The following is a 14,468-nucleotide window of genomic DNA, read 5'->3' as shown; positions in this document are numbered from 1 at the left end:
AGTTCCATACGGTTGCCATGTTTTGAAGCAGGGGTTCCATTCCCACTGCAGTAAAGCCAGTGTAGTTGCAGTTTATTTTGGGATTTGTGTTTATTCATATTCCGCAGGGCCCTTCGCTACAGATTTATTATTAGGGTAATTTATTAACGTATAATGTCCATGTTGGTGGAATATAGTAATGAGACAGCTGGTTGTGTTTGTTTGTGAGACTGCATTTATTGATTGAATTTACTCATGTCTGTATTAGATCAGTTATATCTGTTCGTGTCCGGTTCGTGGTAGTAATTGTAGGGATGATTCAGCAAAAATATGATTTAATAAATTTAATACACTTTATGATTTAATTGATTTGATTTAATAAAACTTAATTTAATTATTTAATTGATGCAATGTAACTTAATTTGGAATAATGATGTCAATAATTTAATAATTAAACCCAATAAGAGGTAATTAAAATGAAATGATATGTAATGATTTACATCGGTAAAGTTTCTGTTATAACCAAGCCGTAAAGATGGATCCTAAAATTATGTAAATGGAGTTTCAACCACTCGATATGTGTTTTTCTTAGGAGTTTTAGATTAAGAGAGAGTGTTGTTTTATGTCAGAGATTTAATGAGTCAATTAAATTTTAAATAAATAGACTTAACAAATGTAATAAATGAAGCATTTTTGCTATCGAAAAATGATACTCAGAAGATATAACCGAATTTTGTAATATCTGTATGAATTATTAAGGGGTTTCAGTTGACCTTGTGAGTTTTTATTAATGCATTTTTTATTGGTAATTCATTTCTTTTTCTTTGTCGTAAACTCAAGTTTAAAATAAATGAGTCTTTGCAAAGGTTCTTATTCGTAATCTTTTATTGATAGTTTTTACTCTTTTATCCTTCCTGCTTATTAATTTAAGTTTCGTTTTATTTTATTGCGAAGTATCACCGGGGATCAGCCGTATACGACCCTGGGATTAATAGCAGGCGCTCAACTGATAGGCTGGAAGGGTAGAGAGGAGTTGTCGCCCAGAACGTGGAGTCGAATTGATCATGGTGATGATGGAAAATTAGGGAAAATTTTGGAAATTCCTAACTTTTGGGTTTCATAATTTTTGATAAATAAGTGACGTGTAAATGTAATTTTATTTTGCGAAATGAATGGGAATAGATCATGAGTACCAAATTATGTGGATACAGATTCATGACAGTCACTTAGTAGATATGCCCAAAGAATAGAGGGATTGTGTTAAATCTAAACGAGGTTCAAGTGTCTAGTTTACTCTTCAAATAAACTTACCCACTGGCAGTAGTTAAATGATATTCGTAGTTTTTTATGGAATGGTGAGATGACCTCAGTCTCATTTTGTGGAAAATTGCAGTAACAAATTCTATGATGTTAGTTTACGACGGTTTGTTTAAGTCGTATTCGCCGTAATGCTGAAAGCATGTATTTGTGTACTGGCATGTACTGTTTGTGAAGTACGTAGTAATTCGAGAGCCCAATGATAGTGACGTGATACCCGGTTATTCGGTTTTAAAATTATTTTTGGGGCATGAGTTCATTGAATATTTTCTGTAAACGTAAAAGGAAGGCTTATCAGAAATGGCTCCAAACAAGGGCCGAGGCAGACAGGGATTTGTACGTAGATGAAAGAAACAGAGCGAAACAAATAGTTGTTGAATCCAAAAAGATGTCATGGGAAGATTTTGGTAATAACCTGGAAAGGCTAGGTCAAGCAGCAGGGAAACCTTTCTGGACAGTAATAAAGAATCTTAGGAAGGGAGGGAAAAAGGAAATGAACAGTGTTTTGAGTAATTCAGGTGAACTCATAATAGATCCCAGGGAATCACTGGAGAGGTGGAGGGAATATTTTGAACATCTTCTCAATGTAAAAGGAAATCATCCTGGTGGTGTTGCAAACAGCCAAGCTCATGGGGAGGAGGAAAATGATGTTGGTGAAATTATGCTTGAGGAAGTGGAAAGGATAGTAAATAAACTCCATTGTCATAAGGCAGCGGGAATAGATGAAATTAGACCTGAAATGGTTAAGTATAGTGGGAAGGCAGGGATGAAATGGCTTCATAGAGTAGTAAAATTAGCGTGGAGTGTTGGTAAGGTACCTTCAGATTGGACAAAAGCAGTAATTGCACCTATCTATAAGCAAGGGAACAGGAAGGATTGCAACAACTATCGAGGTATCTCATTGATTAGTATACCAGGCAAAGTATTCACTGGCATCTTGGAAGGGAGGGTGCGATCAGTCGTTGAGAGGAAGTTGGATGAAAACCAGTGTGGTTTCAGACCACAGAGAGGCTGTCAGGATCAGATTTTCAGTATGCGCCAAGTAATTGAAAAATGCTACGAGAGGAATAGGCAGTTGTGTTTATGTTTCGTGGATCTAGAGAAAGCATATGACAGGGTACCGAGGGAAAAGATGTTCGCCATACTGGGGGACTATGGAATTAAAGGTAGATTATTAAAATCAATCAAAGGCATTTATGTTGACAATTGGGCTTCAGTGAGAATTGATGGTAGAATGAGTTCTTGGTTCAGGGTACTTACAGGAGTTAGACAAGGTTGTAATCTTTCACCTTTGCTGTTCGTAGTTTACATGGATCATCTGCTGAAAGGTATAAAATGGCAGGGAGGGATTCAGTTAGGTGGAAATGTAGTAAGCAGTTTGGCCTATGCTGACGACTTGGTCTTAATGGCAGACTGTGCCGAAAGCCTGCAATCTAATATCTTGGAACTTGAAAATAGGTGCAATGAGTATGGTATGAAAATTAGCCTCTCGAAGACTAAATTGATGTCAGTAGGTAAGAAATTCAACAGAACTGAATGTCAGATTGGTGATACAAAGCTAGAACAGGTCGATAATTTCAAGTATTTAGGTTGTGTGTTCTCCCAGGATGGTAATATGGTAAGTGAGATTGAATCAAGGTGTAGTAAAGCTAATGCAGTGAGCTCGCAGTTGCGATCAGCAGTATTCTGTAAGAAGGAAGTCAGCTACCAGACGAAACTATCTTTACATCGGTCTGTTTTCAGACCAACTTTGCTTTACGGGAGCGAAAGCTGGGTGGACTTAGGATATCTTATTCATAAGTTAGAAGTAACAGACATGAAAGTAGCAAGAATGATTGTTGGTACAAACAGGTGGGAACAATGGCAGAAGGGTACTCGGAATGAGGAGATAAAGGCTAATTTAGGAATGAACTCGATGGATGAAGCTGTACGCATAAACGGGATTCGGTGGTGGGGTCATGTGAGGCGAATGGAGGAGGATAGGTTACCTAGGAGGATAATGGACTCTGTTATGGAGGGTAAGAGAAGTAGAGGGAGACGAAGACGACGATGGTTAGACTCGGTTTCTAACGACTTAAAGATAAGAGGTATAGAACTAAATGAAGCCACAACACTAGTTTCAAATCGAGGATTGTGGCGACGTTTAGTGAATTCTCAGAGGCTTGCAAACTGAACGCTGAAAGGCATAACAGTCTATAATGATAATGTATGTAATGTATGTAAAGAAGTTAGGGACCAGATGGACAATATTAAAGAACATCTGTCAACAGAAATAACCATAGTTAGGGAAGGTTGTGACAGAAATGCTTAAAGATTAGAGAAACCGATAGAGGAAATACGAGTGGAAGCGAGAACTCGCAGTGACAAGTTAGAAGAAAAAATAGACCAAGTTGCCATGTTTTGAGGCAGGGGTTCCATTCCAACTGCAGTAAAGCCAGTGTAGTTGTATTTTTTGGGGATTTGTGTTTGTTTATATTCAGTAGGGCCCTTCGCTATAGATTTTTTATTAGGGTGATTTATTAACGTATAATATCCATGCTGGTGGAATGTAGTAATGAGACAGCTGGTTGTGTTCGTTTGTGAGATTGAATTTTGTTGATTGGGTTTACTCATGTCTATATTAGATCAGATATACTTGTTCGGTCCGTGCCCGGTTCGTAGAAGTAACTATAGGGATGATTCAGTAAAAATGATTTAATAATTTGATGATTTAATACATTTGACGATTTAATAAATTTAATAAACTTAATGATTCAATTGATTTTGATTTAATACATTTTAATTTAATTATTTAACTGATGTAATGTAACATAATTTGGAAAGGGTAACACAGGCCAACTTTATTTTTGGAATAATGATGTCAGTGATTTAATAATGAAACCCAATAAGAGGTAATTAAAATGAAACGATATGTAATGATTTATGTCGGTAATGTTTCCGTTATAACCAAGCCGTAAAGGTGGATCATAAAATTATGTAAATGAAGTTTCAACCACTCGATATGTGTTTTTCTTAGGAGTTTGAGATTAAGAGAGAGTGTTTGTTTTATATCAGAGATTTAATGAGTGGAATTAAATTTTAAATGAACCGACTTAACAAATATAATAAATGAAGCATTTGTGCATATCGAAAAATGATACTCAGAAGATATAACTGAATTTTGTAATATCTGTATGAATTCTTAACGGGTTTCAGTTGACCTTGTGAGATTTGATAACTGAATTTTTTATTGTTATTCATTTATTTTTCTTTGCCGTACTGCCAAAGTTTGAAATAAATGAGTTTTTGCAAAAGTTCTTACTCATAATCTTATTATTTTTTTACTCTTTTATCCTTCCTGCTTATTAAGTTAAGTTAAGTTTTATTTTATTGCGAAGTATCACCGGGGATCAGCCGTATACTACCCTGGTATTAATAGCCGGCGCCCAACGTATAGGCTGGAAGGGTAGAATGCTTGAGATTACATTTATAAGTTAAGAGTTCAAGTATAGTAAGAACCCTTGGATCACTTCCAATCCCTTCTTCTTTACATCTTTTCATAGATATATGATGAGTAAAAATAGAGTAAGCATCACGAATTAATTCTTTGTAAACACAAATAATATAAGTGTATTATCTTCGAATGATTCAAGTCTGTACTATACTGTATTTATATCTATAATAGAAATAATTATAAAGCACACATTATTATTTTCGGTAATCATTGGAGTTAGAGAACGAGAAAGTCATAGCGTGTTATTTTTAGTGAATGGTGTTACATTACCAACGTTTCGGCAGTTAACAGCCACTCTTTGTAAAAATACAAATATGGGACATAGTTTCGTCACAGACAGATGTTTCTAATCACAAAATAATACTTCCCGTAGCACTACAACATTCAATGGACATTTTGGTATATAATTTTATTTTGTATGTTCCACATAAACAGTTTTACAGTTAGTATTGCGAGCAAACTCGCATTGAACAATATCACGATAATTTGACTATTCCGCTGTTATACGAGAAGTAAGTACAACCAGGGCTTTTTTCTGGAAAAAGAGGTGCCGGAACTCACAGGAGGGAAATTAAGGAAGAAGACATGGGATTTACCGAACATTTAAGAAAGTATATAATTTTCATCGAAACATACTTACACTGAATTCAAAACAATTTCCAAATTTTTGACATGTCATCATCCTCCTCAGTTCGTTTTCTGGTCTTGCTTTTTGTATCCATGACTGGATGACGACCTGGTAACAACCAAGTTTTGACGTACTTCGTTGGATCAAATACCGTCAAAGGAGGTCCAACAATTCTTATAATAGTAATGAGGTAATGGTTCTCACTGGCAAAGATGATCTTTCTGGAGTCACAATCAAGTTCATCTGAGAAAATCCCCTTTTACACTCACTTGAAGATATAGTTATTGTGTTGTGAGTCCTCCGAACCCGAGAAAGTTCCCTGGGCATTTCTTCTTTGAATTTCAGATGATCTCTGAAGGCTCGAATAGCTTCTCTTTCATTCAGTTGGAATCTTCTTGCCAGTGTGCCTATTTCTGCTTCTCCATAGAGAATATTTTCTCTTGAGTTTGCTGGCCAATTCTTAGAATCCAGAACTCTTGCACATCTTGACAATTCAGTGTCTTCTTCGGAAAGTAATCTTTTCTGTAGAGAAGTTTTAAGTTGTTCATAGAGAGCATTCGGGGAGAATGGTGGATCATAAATTCGGTTTTTCTTATGCAGTGGAACACCCTTAAACTGTAGATTTGCAGCTGCCTCAAGAGCTTTCTGATAGTAAGGCCCTGGGACAGACCTCCTCTTCTCACAAATATCAACAAGACACTCAATCTTGCAGTGGGTTTTGTAAAGATCAGCATTTCTCTCCTGCAGATCTAAGCTTAGTTCAGACAGTTGCAAAGCATCGCAAATTAATCCCAGATCCAAAATAAATTCCACTGATGTTATTTTCTTGCGAAGACCTTCATAAGTGCAGTTTTCCTTTCTGTCACAACCATCTTTTGATTTACCTCTTCCAAAATGAAGTACCAGTGCTTCAAAATCCTGACAAACAGCCAAAACAGTTTTATAGCTGGATGCAACCCACATTGTGGACAGAATTCTTCCAATTTAAAAAATATGCATCTCCAGTGTAGCTGCACATGACTGGGGCTGCCTTGCATTCTTTGGAGAGGCATGATACATAACATATAATTTGTTCATAAAACTCTTAAATCTATTGATGCCAGAAACCTCTTTCACAACATCGTGTACTGATAATTCCAGTCTATGGCTAGCACAATGCCACAAAACAATGGCAGGAACTCTGTCTTTGGAAAGTTTTGAAACTCCTCCACGTGCTCCGAACATTACTGCGGCACCATCACACGTCAGTGAAACTAAATTTTCCTTTAGAAAATCTTCTGTGAACCCTAGTGCTCCTATAGAAGACATCAAGCTTTTCTAAATTCCATTTGCTGTTACGTCATCTAACTCAATTAAATCAATGGAAAGCTTGACTGGTTCTGGCATTTTTATTTCTTCAATGTAGATGCGAACATATACTATCAGAACAGACTTTTGACTTAGAGTAGTTGATTCATCAAGAATAAGAGAGAACTTGCTCTTTGAATGAAGTACATATTTTATCAATCTTGTTCTCATTTCACTGCCTATGTGGTTTACTATATTTATACAGGCATTACTTGAATGCAAAATTCTCCCCATATCAATCCCGTTCAATTCTTGTAAATCAATTTCAGTTTCAAAATTGTAGAAAGACTGGTTCTTTTTTGCCACCTGATAAGCAGTACGAAATGCTTTACAAGTATCATTTTCTCTCTCAAGTTTTTCTTTTTTCCCTTCTTCAGTTATTTTATTAGCACTTTTATGTCCAGCACTTTCTTTGTGGTCAAAAATCTTTTTCCTGAGAGATGTTAGCTTCCGTTTACGATTTTCTCCATAAGACACAATTTCACAGTTTATCCGCTCTTTTGATAGTCGCATACTCACATTCTTCTGTACACCTAAACTTCCAACATTTTTGCACACTGAGCAACCTAACTTGCCGTCATGAAAATACAACCAATCGTTTTTCTTTACAAAATCTTTCTTTTGTTCTACAGACCAACAACTAGGCCAGGGACTTTGAAATTCACTTAGAACTTTACAGACCGTTATGGAACTCATCGACACATCTGTTGCTTCAAGTTCCACACTTGAGTTTGATGATACTCCAGCTTGATGGACTGACGAACTGCTTGGGCAATTATTGCGTTTGGTGGCAGGCACACAATAATATTCTGAAATTCTTGTCATTCTCGCCTCGTGGTCGACAGATTTAGGTTATGTCTAGTGCCGCGTAAGAAGTAGTACAAACTACGGCTGAGAATGCGACAAACACAGGCAATTATCTACATTAACGAACAACAGTATTCTATATTGAGGGCAATCCAGATGAAACGTAACTAGAACTGGGACCAATACACAAAACAGTTACAAAGTGAGCAAAGAAAGAACAAGAACGAATACCGTATATCCATGCTGCCCGCAAACCGCAAGTATGTTTTCGATTTCGATTGATTTCGATTCTCGAAATAACAAGGCGATATGCGATATTTCCTTTTCAATTAAGGTCATTTAACGCGGGAACAGTAGAAATAATATTTTTAAAATTTCTTAACATGAAAACAATCATATTTGAAGTCTAAATATTTTTTAGAGTTTTGTATCCACGAAGAGGTTCCGGAATGCCGTTCCGGTGCGTTTCGCCAGAAAAAAGCCCTGAGTACAACGATTTAGGTGAAGAGAAGGAAGACAAATACATTTGTTTGTCTCTAGAAGTACATTAAATACATTTTTCCTACGAAGTAAAAATCAGACTATCAAAATATTCTGTCTGTTTACAAATTGTCATGACAGATGTTAAATGTAGCTATATTTAAGTAAGGTATTTCTAATTTAGTATAGTGTTTGCAAGACTGCGTTATATGGTGATAATTCCAAATGTTAAAAAGTTATTCTGTAAGAAAGAAAGTATAAGTTTAGGAACAAGTGTTGATGATGATGATGATGATGATGCTTGTTGCTTAAACGGGCCTAACATCGAAGGTCATCGGTCCTGAAACAAGTGTAGTACTTGAAAAAATCGTTAGTCAAGTTAGTCATGCACTTACTTTATAATGTTGAGCGCTACTGATGTAAAACATCTTATGTAATAACCCTCAAGGAAGATGATTATATTTGACCCCACAGGGGAAACAGTGCCCGTGGGTGACATTATGGGGCTGTATCATGAATGTGGACTAATTCGCAGGGGAATGTCGTGTCTCTGTACTCTGAAAGAGTCTCCAATTATTCTGGTGACATTTCTCAGTTCTTATATCTTAGGACGCACTGAAACGCAATGTGTATTCATGGCATGTTTCCTTAAGGAGGGAATGTGGGATGGTGCTTGTTTTAAAAGACTAATAAATGAGGTGATTTTTGATCTTGAATGAGTGTGCGACTATATAATCAAAACATACATGATATACATTACCACTTTGGTGCAAAACAAACAAGCTAGTTAAAATTAGGTTTGGTATTCACCTGTGTCGGACACAGCAAGGCTAGTCGTGGAGCCGTCTACGTCTGAAAATAGAATTACAAGTGCCATATTTTAGTGAGAGATTTTGAATTAGAGTTATGCTGTAGCAAAAGAAAATTAAATCAATATAGAAATAAACACAATATACTTTGAGGAAATATTCGCTGAAACCTTTCTGTTTTTACGGGAAAACTTTTGGGAAATATCGACCGAATCTAAGGAGAAGTTAGAAGTGAAGCTTCTACGGCGTGTAGAATTATGTACTTTATTTTCCGGGTTGAACCAAGTTGTTGTTGTTGTCTGTACATTGCGTACAGTTTGCCGACGTTTCGAATACATTGCAGTATTCTTTGTTAATGAGACTGAAATACCCCTACTCGATTCTAGGCATTACCTCGGATCGAGTGGGGGTATTTCACTGTTTACGAAAATAATACTGCAATGTATTCGAAACGTCGGTAAACTGTACGTAATGTACAGAAATCAACATTATGTTTCAACCCGGAAAAATAACTAAATAAAGAGAAGTTATAACAAAAAGACAGACAAATTAAACCCAACTAAACAAAATAATGTGAAATATTAAAATAGAGCGTTCTGCTGTCATGTGGACTATGGTCCAGTTTAAATAAGAACTGAAATATTGAATATAAAACAATGTAAAGTTCTCTTTAATATCTTCTATTTAAATAGTGATCTTTCTAGCGAATTATACCAGATGTCCTGATATCTTGTAATGTGTGAACGAAATTCTTCTCTATGGGTTACTAAGTGATCTTGTCCTTGTACATATGTATCGGAGCTTCACTGTTTACTGTCTTACTTCTCTTCACTGCTCCGATCCCCCTCAGTACTTCAACTGCAATATGCTACATTAATGTTGACTTATGAACTAGTCTGAACTTACCAGATCCCTAAAGTATGCGTTGCGAGCTTATTAAATATATTAATAAGAAAGATTACACGATTATATATTGTATGAAATAAGAACGACACTAAGGCACTTCCAACTAATCATCTCCTAGTTACTGTATGTTTTTGTTAAATCAGCACGATCATTAATAGAAACACTTCATATCTATATATCTTACTCGTAATTGGAGATCTTATCACATTATTGGACCCCAATTGATTTCTAATGCATTCCCTCTATACAGTGCACTGTATTAGAACAGATAATTTATGAGTCATATTAGTACATCTAAAAAATCTCTTAGTTGTATCCATAACGAGGTATGAGATAAACTGATCTCCCATTGAAGTAGAACAAGTTAAAGTGGATAAATGCATAAGTATAGGTTAGATACAAAATTTGGGCTCATAATAATATTAAGGAAATATATTGCAACGAAGAAACAATTTAATTAGTTTGAAATTAAACAAAATGAGACTGGAAGTGTTGAAGAGGGACAAAAATCTCCATAAATGTAACTTTTCTCAGGTAAACTAAATTCGTTTCCTCATTCCGAGGTCGTGGAGCTATTTTCAGGCACACTCGCAATGGATGTGAGCTGCATGTACCATTTCAACCACATACCAGACCTCCCGGTATTCTCAAATTTCTCGCAGCACGGGAATCGAACCCGGGCCTCCGAGGGCGGCAGCTAATACCACTAACCCGTACGCCTCACTCTCCGGTACAAGCATGATTTACATGCATAGTAACATTATGAAGAATTAAAAAGAAAAGGTTTTTGTAGCCTAATAAGTGAACACACTTGTATTCCGTACAAGGAAGAATAATCGTTCACATATTATAGCTATCAGGGGATATTAAAAATATATCCTGAAAGCCTTATTGTGTGTATGTGATAATACTTCCTTTCTATAGATTATGGGCGAGAAAGCCTTGCCTCTGACATAAATGAAGTTGAAAGATTGGAAGTAACGGATATTATTATTATTATTATTATTATTATTATTATTATTATTATTATTATTATTATTATTATTATTATTATTATGACTTTCTCTCTTTCTTCCTTTCTTTCTTAATCTGTTTACCCTCCAGGGTTGGTTTTTCTCTCGGACTCAGCGAGGGATCCCACCTCTACCGCCTCAAGGGCAGTGTTCTGGACCATGAGACTTTGGGTCGTGGAGATAAAACTGGAGAGGAGGACCAATACCTCATCCTGGCCGCCTCACCTGCTATGGTGAACAGGGGCCTTGTGGGGGGATTGGAAGATCGGAAGGGATACACAAGGAAGAGGGAAGGATGCGGCCGCGGCCTTAAGTTAGGTACCATCCCGGCATTTGCCTGGCGGAGAAGAGGGAAACCACGGAAAACCACTTCGAGGATGGCTGAGGTGGGAATCGAACCCTTCAGTTGACTTCCCGAGGCTGAGTGAACTCCGTCCAGCAATCGTACCACTTTTCAAACTTCGTGGCAGAGTCGGGAATCGAACCTGGGCCTCCGGGGGTGGCAGCTGATCACTCTAACCACTACAGCACAGAGGAGGACTTTATATTATTATTTTTACAATTTGCTTTATGTCGCATCGACATAGATAGATCTTATGCCGACAATGGGATCGGAAAAGGCTAGGAGTCGGAAGGAAAACGACTGCGGCCTTAATTAAAGTACAGCTCCAGCATTTGCCTGGTGTAAAAATGGGAAACCACGGAAAACCATTTTCAGGGCTGCCTACAGTGGGATTCAAATCCATGATCACCCGAATGCAAGCTGATAGTCACGTGACCCAAACCACACAGCCATTTGCTCGGAAATGGATATTAGAAGAGACTACGAGTTATTCGGCACATCTATTGTAATGTTATTGTATCTCTCTGAAACTGAAAGTGTAGTTATAAAGACGGTATGCCATAGAAATATGGGCGCATTTTAACACGAGTTGATTTATCGAGCTGTAAAAATCAAGGGGTCAAACGACTCCTAGATATTCAGTATAGTCCTTGAGATTACACACAGTACACAGTGGCAGAATGAACAGTAATGTACGTAAAAGTTGCGCTAACGGTTTATCAATGTCTTGACTGATTATGGGAGATCAATCAATCAATCAATCAATCAATCAATCAATCAATCAATCAATCAATCAATCAATCAATCAATCAATCAATCAATCAATCAATCAATCAATCAATCAATCAATCAATGATCTACATTTAGGGCGGTCGATCAGGTGGCAGAATCGTTAGCTGTTGTTTACCTAGTCTTTTCTTAAGAAATTGCAAAGAATTAGGAAATTTATTGAACATCTCCCTTGGTAAATTATTCCAATCCCTAATTCCTCATCCTATAAACGAATATTTGTCCCAATTTGTCCTCTTGAATTCCAACTTTATCTTCATAATGTGATTGTTTCTACTTGAAAAATCGAGCTCGATAGCTGCAGTCGCTTAATTGCGGCCATTATCCAGTATTCAGGAGATAGTGGGTTCGAACCCCACTGTCGGCAGCCCTGAAGATGGTTTTCCGTGGTTTCCCATTTTCACACAAGGTAAATACTGGGGCTGTACATAATTAAGGCCACGGCCACTTCCTTCCCACTCCTAGCTCCTTCCTGTCCCATTGTCGCCATAAGACCTATCTGTGTAAGACCCCTGTAAGTATCCTGAACCAAGAACTCATTCTACCATCAATTCTCACTGCAGCCCAATTGTCAACATAAATGCCTCTGACTGATTTTAATAATCTACCCTTAATTCCATAGTCCCCCTGTATGGCGAACATCTTTTTCCTCGGTACCCTGTCATATGCTTTCTCTAGATCTACGAAACATAAACACAACTGTCTATTCCTCTCGTAACATTTTTCAATTACCTGCCGCATACTGAAAATCTGATCCTGATAGTCTCTCTGTGGTCTGAAACCACAATCGTTTTCATCCAACTTCCTCTCAACCACATTGCACCCTCCCTTCCAAGATGCCGGTGAATACTTTGCCAGGTTTAGTAATCAATGACATACCTCGATAGTTGTCCCATGTCTTCCTAGCCCAAACTTTGGAGCATTTTTGTAACGCTACTCTTTTGTCGGAAATCACCCAGAACAAATCGAGCTGCTTTTCTTTGGATGTTTTCCAGTTCTCGATTCAAGCAATCCTAGTGAGGGTCCCATACACTGGAACCATGCTCTAGTTGGGTCTTACCAGAGACTTATACGCCCTCTCCTTTACATCCATACTACAACGCCTAAACACCCTCATAACCATGTGCAGAGATCTGTACCCTTTATTTAAATCCCATTTACGTGATTACCCCAATGAAGATCTTTCCTTATATTAACACCTAGGTACTTACAGTGATCCCCAAAAGGATCTTTCACCTCATCAACGCAGTAATTAGAACCGAGAGGACGTTTACTACCGAGTGAGTTGGCCATGCGGTTAGGGGCGCGCAGTTGTTAGCTTGAATTCGGGAGATAGTGGGCTCGAAATCTACTGTCCGCATCCCTAAAGATGGCTTTCCGTGGTTTCCCACTTTAACACCAGGCAAATACCCGGGCTGTACCTCAATTAAGGCCACGGCCCCTTCCTTCCCGCCCCTAGCCCTTTCCTCTCCTGTTCGTCATAATGGTTCCTTTAATTTATTTCTCACATTTTCAGTAGTTTATCGTCGCCATAAGACCTGTCTGTGTCGGAGCGACGTAAAGCCAATTGTAGAAGAGAGAAGAAAAAAGAATGAAAATCTTTTCCTATTAGTGAAACACACAACCTGACTTTTAACCCCGTTTATCATCATACCATTGCCTGCTCTCCATCTCACAACATTTTCGAGTTCTATTTACTATTGCTCACAATCTTCTGACTTATTTATTACTCTATATAGTATAATATCATCCGCAAAAAGCCTTATCTCTGATTCCATTTCTTTACTCACATCATTTATATATACTGTATATAGAAAGCATAAAGACGCTGTCTTGATGTCTGTAGATTTAGATTAGATTTTTGACTGCAGTCTCCTGTTACTGTATACAGAGTGTAGTCCCTTAAACTAGTGGTGAAAGATGGTATTCTGAGCATATATCTTCAAAAAATTTACTCCTTATCTTGATTAGTGAAGGAGAAATTAAATCATTAAACATTTTTCGGTTTATGTTTTAGAGAAGCCAGTAGGGTCGATTCCCCTACTCAACACCGCTGATTTCCCCACACCATCTTCGGCTCCAAGGAGCTGTGCAGCCCTGTTATGTAGGCCAGTCTGTGGAGGTCAGTGCTCTCTTCACTGAGTCAGACAATGTTGTTACATATCAGTCTGTCTGTTGAGGATTCAACCCGCCTTATGCCTGATGGTGATGACTCATCATAAACAAATTATTGATCTATAGCACCGAAGTTAGGAAATTAAACTACTGAGTTTTTCCAAGTTGCTTTACGTCGCACCGACACAGATAGGTCTTATGGAGACGATAAACTACTGAAAATGTGAGAAATAAATTAAAGGAACCATCATGACCAAATATTGGTGCGGAGACGGCACAATAACTCTAATAATAATAATAATAATAATAATAATAATAATAATAATAATAATAATAATAATAATAATAATAATAATAATAATAATAATAATAATAATCTTACGACACACTAACTACTTTTATGAGTATGTGGTGGTACCGGAATTTGGTGACACAGGATTTC

The 14,468-nt window shown here is 37.3% G+C and overlaps 1 protein-coding gene across 1 annotated transcript in view; it reads right to left on the bottom strand.

Moving 5' to 3' along the window:
• The window catches only part of LOC136863663 (rho guanine nucleotide exchange factor 11), a 673,199-nt gene that overhangs the window by 148,143 nt on the left and 510,588 nt on the right, over nucleotides 1–14,468 (bottom strand). The window contains exon 7 of the mRNA XM_068226029.1: nucleotides 8,862–8,903. Coding sequence (XP_068082130.1) covers nucleotides 8,862–8,903 — 42 coding nt within the window. The remainder of the gene's footprint in view (nucleotides 1–8,861; nucleotides 8,904–14,468) is intronic.

Source organism: Anabrus simplex, chromosome 2 (assembly GCF_040414725.1).
Source record: "Anabrus simplex isolate iqAnaSimp1 chromosome 2, ASM4041472v1, whole genome shotgun sequence".
NCBI lineage: Eukaryota > Metazoa > Arthropoda > Insecta > Orthoptera > Tettigoniidae > Anabrus > Anabrus simplex.
The sequence above is the reverse complement of the archived record's forward strand: the minus strand, read 5'-3'. Positions and strand labels throughout refer to the sequence as shown.